Source organism: Quercus suber, unplaced genomic scaffold (genome assembly GCF_002906115.3).
Source record: "Quercus suber isolate HL8 unplaced genomic scaffold, Cork oak 2.0 scaffold_65, whole genome shotgun sequence".
NCBI classification, from domain to species: Eukaryota; Viridiplantae; Streptophyta; class Magnoliopsida; order Fagales; family Fagaceae; genus Quercus; species Quercus suber.
This window is the reverse complement of record NW_027069530.1, coordinates 1,819,170-1,832,489: the sequence shown is the minus strand read 5'-3', so window position 1 is coordinate 1,832,489 and position 13,320 is coordinate 1,819,170. Positions and strand designations below refer to the sequence as shown.

At 34.3% G+C, this 13,320-nt stretch overlaps 1 protein-coding gene and 1 non-coding gene across 2 annotated transcripts; one reads left to right on the top strand and one right to left on the bottom strand.

The window, feature by feature from the left end:
* The first annotated feature begins 3,598 nt into the window (after nt 1-3,598).
* On the top strand, nt 3,599-8,521 carry LOC112025289 (uncharacterized). The gene is made up of 3 exons (XM_065772881.1): nt 3,599-4,094; nt 5,592-7,831; nt 7,904-8,521. The coding sequence occupies exons 1-3, from the start codon at nt 3,599-3,601 to the stop codon at nt 8,213-8,215; spliced, it is 3,048 nt and encodes a 1,015-aa protein (XP_065628953.1). The 3' UTR covers nt 8,216-8,521.
* Nucleotides 6,065-6,171, bottom strand: LOC111985228 (small nucleolar RNA R71). Its single transcript, XR_002880030.2, has one exon. It is a non-coding gene; the product is annotated as a small nucleolar RNA R71 (small nucleolar RNA).
* Nucleotides 8,522-13,320: the final 4,799 nt, after the last annotated feature.

The following is a 13,320-nucleotide window of genomic DNA, read 5'->3' as shown; positions in this document are numbered from 1 at the left end:
AGGTTTGTAGAGATAGTAGGAGCAAGATAGTAGTAGAAACAAGGAACTCTCTCTTCAAAGAAGACTCTCTAAAAGAAGGGAGTTCTAAGGAGGAAATTCTAAAGAGAATTCTGAATGAAACTTAAGGGACAACCCCCCTTAAATAGGCAAAATTTCGGAGTGAATAGTAAAAAGTGAATAGTAATTGTGAATAGTAATCTGTGAACAGTAATCGGTGAATAGTAAATAGTTCAACGAATAATGACATGAATAGTGAAATTTTCATTATTGTCTTCCAAACTTCCGTAGCATGAAGCTTGTCCTTTGCTTGTCCAAATCATGCAGAAAATAGCCTTGGAACACTTTAAACCTTGGTCCAAAAAGTGCAAAAAGAATCTCCAAATGTGGGGAAACTTGTCCAAGAATATTGTGGAGGTATTAAGGAGCAGATTTTGTCGGAAGGAGCATGTCAAGACCAGAATATGACAAAATATAAAAGGGGAATATGGTACACATGGGACTACACAGTAGGCGCATGGGCTTGTCAGATGCACGGGATTACATAGAGATTTCTCAGTAAGCGTACTTGAATATTGTAACATTTAATTTTTAGTCAACCGCAAAATTAGGAGTATCTTGACTGAATAGTTTCTAATTGCGGTAGTAGCATGGGAGAATAATTTTATTCGACTGACAAAAATCTTAGAACAGTAGTGTAATAGCAGCAGTAACCCAAGGTTACTCACTATTAATCAGTGGAAAGAGCAACGGATGGATAACCATCAAAAGGATCAAAAGGACCTTGTGGAGAATCACATGGATGGTCATGGTAAATAGCATATTGATTACAGAATCCACAATATAAAATAGGCTCAAACACTAGTCTTCTCCCTCGGATGAGAAGGCTTCTTGGATTACAATGATCAATTATTCTTAAATGAGCAATGGCATCAGCATATGGCCTGGGACTAAAGATAGAAATCCTATTAGGGCTTCCTATTTGGCAAAGTACTCCAGCATCTAATGGAAACACAAGGACTCGCAAATCTTTTAATAGCATCCTAAATAATTTATGGAAGTGGTTGACTTGGCAATGGCTTGTTAATTTTAGGAACCTAATAAAGCCATATTCAAACATATGGGAAAGCCAGTTAGGATCCCTATCATCATTATCATTTGAATCATCAGCAACAAATGAACCATCATCATAATTAATTTAGAGACCAGGTAATGGGCGTTTCTTTTTATACACTCTGAGAGTACTCCCAAAGTGTTCTTCCCAGTCCAACTGGATAAACACATTATCACCTTCATCTAGTTCATCAGGATCAAGAATAGTGGCTGTAACAAGTTTCTTGAAACATTTGAACCATACGTCGAAAGACCTAAACATAGACTTGCTTCTCAGAATATGGAATTTTATATCTGAAGGCAAGTTAGTAAAAGCACTTCTTAACATAGATTGGGTCTTAAGGCTCAATCTAGCATACTCAGTGCCCATGATAGTCTTTTTATCCTTTGAATGGATATCCTCTTTGCCAAAGAGTTGACTAATGTAGGTTTCAAGAAGAATCCTAAGAGCCTCATTTTTCTGAAACAAGAACATTTTCTGGAACAAGGTCATTTTCTGAATCAAGGTCAATTTCGGAAATAGGGGTGTTTTTGGAAATAAGGTTGGCATAGTGGCTTATATAAGCTTCATTTTGAGCAGTAATGTTAACAAGGTGGATTTCAAGGGCTTGGAGGGTTTGTTCAAACAAGGAATGGTGGTTTCTAGTAAAAGCAACATATAAATTGTCAAGAATAAATTTTCTGGAATCCGGTAATTCACTATAGAGTCCATTATGAAATTGTAAGGATCTGGATAAGACTTCTTGTAAAACAATCATTATATCGCCATTGGAATATGTCATCGTTGCTGGGACAAATTCCTGAAGGGATGTTGATCCATTGGGTTTTATCCCAGAAGATGCGCTTTCATGCATTTTAAAAAGTTGTCCCGCTAGGAGCCTTTTATTTTGGGAATAGTCCTGTGCAGGAGCTTTTTCCTTGTTTTTCCTCTCTGTCGAGGGAGCCATAATAATCCACTTACTAGTAGTATAAATATAAATATTATTATTATCCCACCTATTAGTGGTATTTATCCACACATCATTGCCTGATTCCTACAAAGAATCATTGAGAATATTAGGGTAATTGGTAATAGTTGACAATTTGGCAATACTAGCATTACCTTCAAAATTGTTTGTGAAGTATTAACACAAATTCATCCGTGGTTCATGAACAGATATATTAGTAGGAAAAGCATAAGACAAATCTAAAGCATCATTAATATCAATTTCAAGCTTTGAAGCAAATTTAAATTTTACTTTCTGTCCAAAAGGATCAGTAGTAATTCCATCATGTTCAACAAGAAAAGGATACAAAGCATTTATAAATGGCAGACCAAGAATCACTTTATCAGTCATGTTTTTGACAAGAACAGAAGGAATCTTAAAACAGACATTATCATGTCAAATATGAGCATTATTCAGTTCATACTTAATCTTCATTTGAGAACCATTAGTAGAAACCAATCTCTCAGTTGATTTTTCAAAATATTTTGACGGAATTAATCCTTCCTAGATACAATTCTTATCCGTGCCATAATCAATCATAGCAATAACAGTGAAATGATAATCATGGGAAATAACAATTTTAACTTTTGTGAACCATTTTGGGGGAAGTATGTTATTAACAAGGGCAAGTTGAGAATCATCAGCATTACCTTTATTGGAAAGAAGAGCTTGTTGACCAGAAGCATCTCCATCTTTGAGCTCATCTTGTTCAGTATCAGACTTATCTTGATCAATATTTTTATCAAGTTTTAGCATTAAAATTTCTTGTCTAAGATTATGATTATCACTTTTAATATTTTTAAATTCATGTTTTAGTCCACTTATCTCTTGTTTGATAGTATTAATTTCATGTTGAAGATCATTAAAAGTTAAGTCTTTGGATTTCTTTTTATTAAATATTTTCAAAGTTTCTTCAAAACTTATTGTTGATTTAGGTTTTTTACTAGTTTCATTTTTTAACAAGTTTTTCTTAAATTGATCCAAATATTCTTTTTGTAACTCAGGGTTTTCAATTTGAGCTATCAATTTAACCAAAAAAAATTTCATTTTCTTCACTTTCAGTGAGAGTATTAACAAATTTAAAAATATTACAACAAGAATCTCTGCAACCAATTTTAATATTAGGAGAATCAGAAGAATCATCAGTAGAATGATAGCAAGAATCAGTTGAAGAAGAAAAGTCATCTTCCAAAGAATCAAACAAATTTTTTGATTCAAGGATTCTGAATAATTCTTCTTGATCATTATCATCAATATTTAACATGTTAAACTTATTTTTTCACTTACCAAGTTTTTGTTTACAATCTTTACTAAAATGACCAGGTTTTCCACAGTTGAAACATTTACCTTTTCCTGATTTTGGTTAACATATTTTTTAGAAACATTTTTCTTTTTAGCATAAAAATCATTAAAATTTGTTTTGTATTTTTTATGTTTTTTATGGCTATAATTTTTGTGACTATTCCCAAAATAAAAGGCTCCCAGTGGGACAACCTTTTAAAATGCATGAAGGCGCATCTTCTGGGATAAAACCCAGTGGATCAACATCCATTCAAGAATTTTTCCCGACAATGATGACATATTCCAATGGTGATATGATGATTGCTTTACAAGAAGTCTATTACAGATCCTTACAATTTCATAATGGAGACTATAGTGAATTACCAGATTCCATAAAATTTATTCTTGATAATTTATATGTTGCTTTTACTAGAAACCACCGTTCCTTGTTTGAACAAACCCTCCAAGCTCTCGAAATCCACCTTGTTAACATTACTGCTCAAAATGAAGCTTATATGAGCCACTATGCGAACCTTACTTCCAAAAACACCCCTATTTCAGAAACTAGCCTTGATTCAGAAAATGAAGTTTTTCCAAGAAATATTCTTGTTTCAGAAAATGAGGCTCTTAGGATTCGTCTTGAAGCCTACATTAGTCAACTCTTTGGCAAAGAGGATATCCATTCAAAGGATAAAATGACTAACATGGCTGATAAGTGTAATTTTTACATGATTTTTATTATCCTCTTATTTATTAAAATTGTTAGTTTTCCTTTATTTCTTTTGATTTGATTTGATTTTTTTTATTTATATTTATCTGTTCATTTGTGCTTTGAAGGAATGAGAAGAGCAAGGAATCAAAGGAATTTTGTACAAAATCCAAGTCCAATTCGGATTAGGATTCCAGCCTGCACATCAGTTAGTATTTTCAGCATAACTTTGGGGTCAGATATCCAATCGAGATGATTCAAGTTGGGCTGGAAAGTTAACTTAAAGGGCTACAACTTTGTAGTTTACCAAAAGTCCGAATCCTGACGTTAAATGGGCCAAAATCGTCGGTTAAGTGAAGCCTAAAAATATGGGATTTTCTCCAAACGGGAATAGGATTCCTTGACCTATTTAAAGTCTCTTTAGGGTAAAAAGAAAAAAAAAAAGAGAGAGAAAACCTGAGAGGAAAAGGGGGCTGCCGCATTGAAGATTTTTCTTTTAGGAGTCTTTCTGAAGAGGAGGATCTGAGGGCAAAGGCGAGAGCTTCATGTTGATCAACCATCAGATGAAAGACATAAGTTTTATTTGTTTTCTTTTCAGTTTTATTATGAACTAAATTTTATTTTCTAGAGCGTTGATGTAGTCTAGCAATGAACACACAATTTATATTCTGAATTATTTTATTTTTAATATTTCCATGATTGAGTGTTTAATTCTTATTCTTAATGCTTACTATTTTTTACGAATTATGGTTTGATCAATTGAATTACAATGAGACCGAGAGGTGATTTGTTATTTTAGTTCTAGAATTAAACACCATTAGTTGAGCGAAAGTAGAGATGCTTTACCGCGACTAGTGTGATTTTTCAAAAAATTCAAAGTACGTAATGAGTCTCCAATTAATTAAATTCACATAGAGATATGGAATTGTTAGTTGAAGATATTTTTAATATTATTCGAGAGAAGATATTGAATACTTAAGGAATTTTTAATCATCAACGGGAGATTATTAGAATTTAATAATTAGGAAGAATAAATTGTGTGGGATTTGTTAGGTGAAATCAACTGCTCTAGATCCATTCTTATCATATTTTTACACTTTTAGATTTTACGCTTTGTTAATTTTTTATTCATAGATTTATTTTTATTAAATAGTTTAATTTAATTCAAATAGTAGAACGTTCCATCTATTTTCGATTTTCCAAATAGTACTTAATTTAGTAAATTTCGGTATTCAATAACATAGTTAATCCCTGTGGGTTCGACATTCGTTTTCTAAAAACACTTTACTACTTGTTACGATTCTGTGCGCTTGCAGATTATTTTACGCGAACAAGTTTTTGGCGCCGTTGCCGGGGATTAACTATTTGTTATTGATATTGATACTAGCTAGATATTTACTACTTTGGATTTTATTTTATTTAATAAAAAAAAAATTTAGGTGCATCTGAGTTTGTTTTCTTTCTTTTCAGGAAGTAGAAGTGCATGCCCCGATCTAAACCATTAGACCATACAATCTTTGATCCTGAAATTGAAAGAACCTTACGTCAGCTCAAGAAGGAAAAGAAGAAAGAGGCCAACACATCTCTATCTAAGATGGCCGATCAAGAGCAAAAGGCGTTAAGGGATTATGCTATGCCCTCGGTAAATGGAGCTACATCGAGCATAAGGAGGCCAGCCATACAAGCCAATAATTTTGAGATCAAGCCGGCCATCATTCAGATGATACAGCAGACTGTCCAGTTCGGGGGGCTGTCACAAGAGGATCCTAATGTCCATATTGCAAATTTCTTGGAAATCTGTGATACTTTTAAACATAACGGAGTGACAGATGATGCGATTCGACTAAGGCTTTTTCCCTTCTCACTTAGGGATAAAGCAAAAGTTTGGTTGAATTCTTTGCCACCTGGCATCATTACTACATGGGAGGAGTTGGCACAAAAATTTTTAGCAAAATATTTCCCTCCCGCGAAGACAGCAAAGCTAAGGAATGATATCACCACGTTCATCCAATTTGAGGGTGAATCATTATATGAAGCATGGGAGAGGTACAAAGAATTATTGCGAAGGTGTCCTCATCATGACCTTCCAGCATGGCTTCAAGTGCAAACATTCTACAATGGTCTAGGAGCTACAAACAGGTCTATGGTTGATGCAGCAGCTGGTGGAGCTTTAATGAGTAAAACTCATGAGGCAGCCTATGAACTTCTGGAAGAATTGGCATCCAACAATTATCAATGGCCTACAGAAAGAGCAATGCCAAGAAAGGCAGCTGGAGTTTTAGAACTTGATTCTATTACCTCATTGGCGGCACAAATGGCAACTTTGTCTCAACAACTAGGTAAAATGAATGTTAATGCTATTCAAACTAATGTTGTTTGTGATCATTGTGCAGGAAATCATTCAAGTGTCGACTGCCAAGTGGGAAATCCTTTTGCCCAATCGAGTTATGGACAGACAAATTACGTGTCAAATTTTCAACGTCAAAATAATCCATACTCGAACACGTACAATCCTGGATGGAGGAATCACCCCAACTTCTCATGGAGCAATAACCAAGGGCAAGCTAAACCACCTCAGCAATTTCCACAGCAAGAGAAGAAGCCGACACTTGAGGACATGTTCATGCAGTACATGCAGAAGACAGATGTGGCGATCCAAAACCACTCAGCTTCAATCCACAATCTTGAGGTGCAAATCGGTCAGCTCTCAAGCATGCTCACAGAGAGGACTGCAGGAACTTTGCCAAGCAACACTGTCACCAATCCGAAAGAACATGTAAAGGCAATATCATTGAGAAGTGGGCGAACATATGAGGAGCCAAAAGTAACAAATGCCAAACAAGATAAACCTGTGGATAATGAGGAGTCAAAGATGAAGGAAGTCGAGTCAGAGATGAAAGAAATGGAGCAAGCTGAGAAAACTAAGGAGAATGAAAGAGCTTCAAAATACAAAAAATCCAGGGAAGTTACTTTTGAGACTTATTCTCCTTCAATTTATGATCCACCAATTCCTTTTCCGCAAAGATTAAGAAAAAACAATGTGGATGATCAGTTTTCTAAATTTCTAAGTATATTTAAGCAATTGCATATTAATATTCCTCTCATTGAAGCTTTGGAACAAATGCCTAAATATGCTAAATTTTTGAAGGATATTATATCAAAGAAGCGGAAACTGGAGGAGCATGAAACAGTAATGCTGACAGAGGAGAGTAGTGCAATCTTACAAAAGAAGCTGCCACCTAAACTGAAAGATCCAGGGAGTTTCACTATCCCTTGCACTATAGGACAATCTTATTTTGATAGAGCTTTATGTGATTTAGGGGCAAGTATTAATCTAATGCCTCTCTCTGTTTTCAGGAAATTAGGTCTTGGAGAAGTAAAGCCGACTACTATCTCTTTACAATTGGCGGATAGATCCATTAAATATCCAAGAGGAGTCATTGAGAACGTATTAGTAAAAGTTGACAAGTTCATCTTCCCGGCTGACTTCATTGTCCTTGATATGGATGAGGACGAGGAGATTCCTTTGATATTGGGTCGACCTTTCCTTGCGACTGGGAGAACCTTAATTGATGTCCAGCAAGGAAAACTTGTTTTGAGGGTCGGAGAGGATGAGGTCACTTTTAATGTATTCAAGTCTATGGAATTTCCTTCCGAGACACATTCTTGTTTTCAAATAAGTGACCGAGACATGATCATGGCCGATGAGACTTGTGCAATTGATTTTCAAAAGTTACCACTTGAGGTATGTCTTACTCGCTCTACACTTGTTAAATTCAATAATGAAGAGGTTAAAGAGTGTGAAAGATATTTGGAGGCTACACCACTCTTTCCTCCTTCAATGCAACCAAAAGTGGAAGACCTAAAATCATGTCAGCCAACATCTCCACCAGAGGAACCTCCTAAACTTGAGCTCAAACCGCTTCCATCAAATTTAAGGTACGCTTTCTTAGGCCAAGACTCTACTTTGCCAGTTATTATTAACAGTTCTTTGAGTGATGTAGAGGAGGAAAAGTTGCTGAGAATCTTGCGGGAACACAAAATGGCTTTGGGTTGGACCATCTCTGACATCAAAGGAATTAGTCCTTCAATTTGCACACATAGGATTTTAATGGAGGATAACGTCTAGCTACAGACGTTAAATAAAGCGCTTTTGGGAGGCAACCCAAGTTTTTTATTTTTATGTTTATGTTTTTATTTTTTCTTTATCTTTTTTTTTTTTTTTTTCTTTTTTTTCTTTTTCTTTCATTTTGTAGGAATAAAGAGACCAAAGAAATCTTCAATGGGTACATGGTTGCACCTCAAGGAAAAATATTCAATTAAAAATCAGGGGAGCATCTCTTCTCCTTTCTCATTCTTTTAATTACTTTTTCTTCCTTTTTCCCATTGAGGACAATGTGAAATTTAAGTTTGGGGGAAGGGAATTTATTTTATTTTTAATATTTAAAAAAAAAAAATGCCTATGATAAGATTATGGTTGAATTTTCTTATAATTTTTAGGAATCATTCTCATTGCTTAAGTCCAGTCGTTAATTCTTTACTTGATCTTGTTTAATTTGATATGATCATTAATCATTGTGCATACCTAGAGAAATTTTATGTGAATTTTGTAAATTTGGACGATCTCTACTTATTCTAGAACTTGTTGAATTACTCTCATGGAGAAATCTTATACAGAATGTTACTTGGGAAGTGATTTAGGCATTCTTTGAATCAATTGAGCCTTTCAAGCTTACCTCTTTATTATCTTTATCCCTAGTTACCCAATTGACCTATTCTTACACTGGGTTGAAGAAAAGAGAAGATATATGAGTGTTTGGAAAGAAAAAAAAAAAAAAAAAAAAAAAGGAAGAGGAAGAAGAAGAAGAAAATTGTACAAAGTTCCATTTACTCCAATGTTTTGAGTTGCTTAGTAACTAGGGGTATTCATTACCAATGTTTACTCTTACGTCAAATCGTAACTTGAAATATGAGTATGCAAAAGCACTTCAAGTTTGTGACTTGTTGAGTAACTGGGTGCATCCATCACAAATGCCTGCATTCACGTCAAAAGATAAGTGACGACTTGAAGTAAGAAAAAAACAAAAAAAAAAAAAATTTTGATGAAGAGAGGTATTTTGAGATATTCAAAGGACTGAGAAAAAGTTATATTTTAGAAGTGAGAATGCTCTATTTGCTTGAACCTTATCTTTTCTTTATAGCCCTCACCATAGCCATACATCACAAGCCTAATAAAGACCTTTTGATCCTGGGTAATATTTTGTTTTATATTAGTGGAGAGTGATTTAAAAAGCAAGTTTATGGAATTTTTAGAGATCTGTACTTATTTACTTGTTTGCATAAAACTATCCGGGAAGCTAATGATGAAGTGAGAATGATAATGCGATGGAGTTGAGTTTTGAATTAACTTTTGGACTTGATTAATTTGGAATGATTCCTTTGAATTATAAGCTTTATGCAGATCTTTGAGGCCAGAAAAATTTTATTTATTTATTTTCTCTTTTCTCTTTTTGCTCGAGGACTAGCAAAGTTTAAGTTTGGGGGAATTTGATAAGTGTAATTTTTACATGATTTTTATTATCCTCTTATTTATTAAAATTGTTAGTTTTCCTTTATTTCTTTTGATTTGATTTGATTTTTTTTATTTATATTTATCTATTCATTTGTGCTTTGAAGGAATGAGAAGAGCAAGGAATCAAAGGAATTTTGTACAAAATCCAAGTCCAATTCGGATTAGGATTCCAGCCTGCACATCAGTTAGTATTTTCAGCATAACTTTGGGCTCAGATATCCAATCGAGATGATTCAAGTTGGGCTGGAAAGTTAACTTAAAGGGCTACAACTTTGTAGTTTACCAAAAGTCCGAATTCTGACGTTAAATGGGCCAAAATCGTCGGTTAAGTGAAGCCTAAAAATCTGGGATTTTCTCCAAACGGGAATAGGATTCCTTGACCTATTTAAAGGCTCTTTAGGGTAAAAAGAAAAAAAAGGAGAGAAAACCTGAGAGGAAAAGGGGGCTGCCGCATTGAAGATTTTTCTTTTAGGAGTCTTTCTGAAGAGGAGGATCTGAGGGCAAAGGCGAGAGCTTCATGTTGATCAACCATCAGATGAAAGACATAAGTTTTATTTGTTTTCTTTTCAGTTTTATTATGAACTAAATTTTATTTTCTAGAGCGTTGATGTAGTCTAGCAATGAACACACAATTTATATTCTGAATTATTTTATTTTTAATATTTCCATGATTGAGTGTTTAATTCTTATTCTTAATGCTTACTATTTTTTACGAATTATGGTTTGATCAATTGAATTACAATGAGACCGAGAGGTGATTTGTTATTTTAGTTCTAGAATTAAACACCATTAGTTGAGCGAAAGTAGAGATGCTTTACCGCGACTAGTGTGATTTTTCAAAAAATTCAAAGTACGTAATGAGTCTCCAATTAATTAAATTCACATAGAGATATGGAATTGTTAGTTGAAGATATTTTTAATATTATTCGAGAGAAGATATTGAATACTTAAGGAATTTTTAATCATCAACGGGAGATTATTAGAATTTAATAATTAGGAAGAATAAATTGTGTGGGATTTGTTAGGTGAAATCAACTGCTCTAGATCCATTCTTATCATATTTTTACACTTTTAAATTTTACGCTTTGTTAATTTTTTTATTCATAGATTTATTTTTATTAAATAGTTTAATTTAATTCAAATAGTAGAACGTTCCATCTATTTTCGATTTTCCAAATAGTACTTAATTTAGTAAATTTCGGTATTCAATAACATAGTTAATCCCTGTGGGTTCGACATTCGTTTTCTAAAAACACTTTACTACTTGTTACGATTCTGTGCGCTTGCAGATTATTTTACACGAACAATGGCCACTAGTTATGCTAGATTGAGCCTTAAGACCCAATCTATTTTAAGAAGTGCTTTGGCCAACTTGCCTTCAGATATACAATTCCATATTCTAAGAAGCAAGACTATGTTTAGGTCTTTCGACCTATGGTTCAGATGTTTCAAGAAACTTGTTACAACCACTATTCCTGATCCTGATGAACTAGATGAAGGTGATAATGTGTTTATCCAGTTGGACTGGGAAGAAGAATTTGGGAGTACTCTCAAAGTGTATGTAAAGAAACACCCATTTCCTGGTCTCTTAATTAATTATGATGATGGTTCATTTGTTGATAATGATTCAGATGATGATGATGATAGGGATCCTAAGTGGCTTTCCCATATGTTTGAGTGTAGTTTTATTAGGTTCCTAAAATTAACAAGCCATCGCCAAGCCAGCCAGCTTCCACAAATTATTTAGGATGCTATTAAAAGATTTGCGAGTCCTTTTGTTTCCATCAGATGATGGAGTACTTTGCCAAAGTGGGTAAGAGATAATTGGATGAATGTCCAGCCTTCAAAGCATCTCATTCTCATCAATGGTCATACTCACCAAGGACAATAGTTTGAAGGAAATTCTTACTTGTCCTTTAAAAACCCTTATGCTCTTGCTGAATGTTGGAGAAATTACTTTAATAATCAAATTATTAAGGTTTCTTAGAATCTATGGAAAGATTATCATTTCATAGGAAGCACTGATAGAATTTCTATCTTTGGTCCCAGGCCATATGCTAATGCCATTGCTCACTTAAGAATAACTGATCATTGTAATCTAAGAAGCCTTCTCATCCCAGGGAGAAGACCAGTGTTCGAGCCTATTTTATATTGTGGATTCTGTAATCAATATGCTATTTACCATGACCATCCATGTGATTCTCCACAAGGTCCTTTTGATCCTTTTGATGGTTATCCATCCGATACTCCTTCCACTGATTAATTGTGAGTGACCCCGAGTTACTGCTACTATTACACTGCTGCTCTAAGATTCTTGTCAGTTGAATAATCAGAAATTGTTCAGTCAAGATACTCCTAATTTTGCATTTGACTGAAGATTAAATGTTATAATATTCAAGTACACCTGCTGAGAAATCCCTATGTAATCCCATGCGTCTGACAAGCCCATATGCCTACTGTGAAGTCTCATGTGTACCATATTTCCCTTTTATATTTTGTCATATTCTGGTCTTGCCGTGCTCCTTCCGACAAAGTCTACTCCCTAATATCTCCACAATATTCTTGGACAAGTTTCCCCACAATTGGAGATTCTTTTTGTACTTTTTGGCCCAAAGTTTCAAGTGTTCCAAGGCTATTTTCTGCATGATTTGGACAAGCAAAGGACAAGCTTCATGCTACAAAAGTTTGGAAGACAATAATGAAAATTTCACTATTCATGTCACTATTCATTGTTTTATTCACTATTCACCAATTACTGTTCACAGATTACTGTTCACCGATTACTATTCACAGTTACTGTTCACTTTTTACTGTTCACTCCAAAATTTTTCCTATTTAAGGGGGGTTGTCCCTTAAGTTTCATTCAGAATTCTCTTTAGAATTTCCTCCTTAGAACTCCCTTCTTTTAGAGAGCCTTCTTTGAAGACAGAGTTCCTTGTTTTTACTACTATCTTGCTCCTACTATCTCTATAAACCTTGTAACTAGGACTAGTTCAAGCTTTGTAACTATAAACCTATTCTGAGATCTCGTATTTACTACTACTACTATAAGTGTTTTTGCTCTACTTTTAATAAGAAGTATTTTTAGTTTTATGTTCATTATACTACTTGTTGCTCCCGCCACCTTGGACGGATTACCGCCATACCAGACGGTTTTAAATTGCTTTCATTTACTTTAAATTGTTTTGATATATATACTGCTTGGCCGATTCTGCCGCGTTTCTATTGTTGTTCTATATTATTTGCTTACATTACTTTTACTTTCAACATATATTATTTGCTTACATTACTTTTACTTTCAACATATATTATATTGTGCTTCCAACATATATTATACTGTGCTTCCATCTCTTCACCTTCAGCTGTGTGTCCCCTTCCCTCTCTTATGGTATCAGAGCCATTCTTTTCTGGCCGGTGATAGTGTTGTTGTGTCTTTGTATCTTGTCTGTGCTTACCCGAACCTTTGGTGCTTCGTTGTTGTGTTCCCTTCTTATCGTCGTTGGTGCCACCCTAGACGTAAAGTGAATTCCCAGAACCTGACTGTAAGGATCTCACAAATATTCAACAATATCTTGATGGTATTGTTAAAATAAGTTTTCAAAATATTCAACCCTTGAGGATCAACAAAGGAAGACATTCCTTTGCTGGATCTGAAAGTATTT

What these genes read in the sequence shown, in the direction of transcription:
- LOC112025289 (XM_065772881.1), top strand. Translation starts at nt 3,599, where the DNA reads ATGCATGAAGGCGCATCTTCTGGGATAAAACCCAGTGGATCAACATCC. An exon ending in GACTAACATGGCTGATAAGT is followed by an intron (nt 4,095 to 5,591) that starts GTAATTTTTACA and finishes CTAAACCATTAG; the next exon opens with ACCATACAATCTTTGATCCT. An exon ending in TTCAAAAGTTACCACTTGAG is followed by an intron (nt 7,832 to 7,903) that starts GTATGTCTTACT and finishes AGATATTTGGAG; the next exon opens with GCTACACCACTCTTTCCTCC.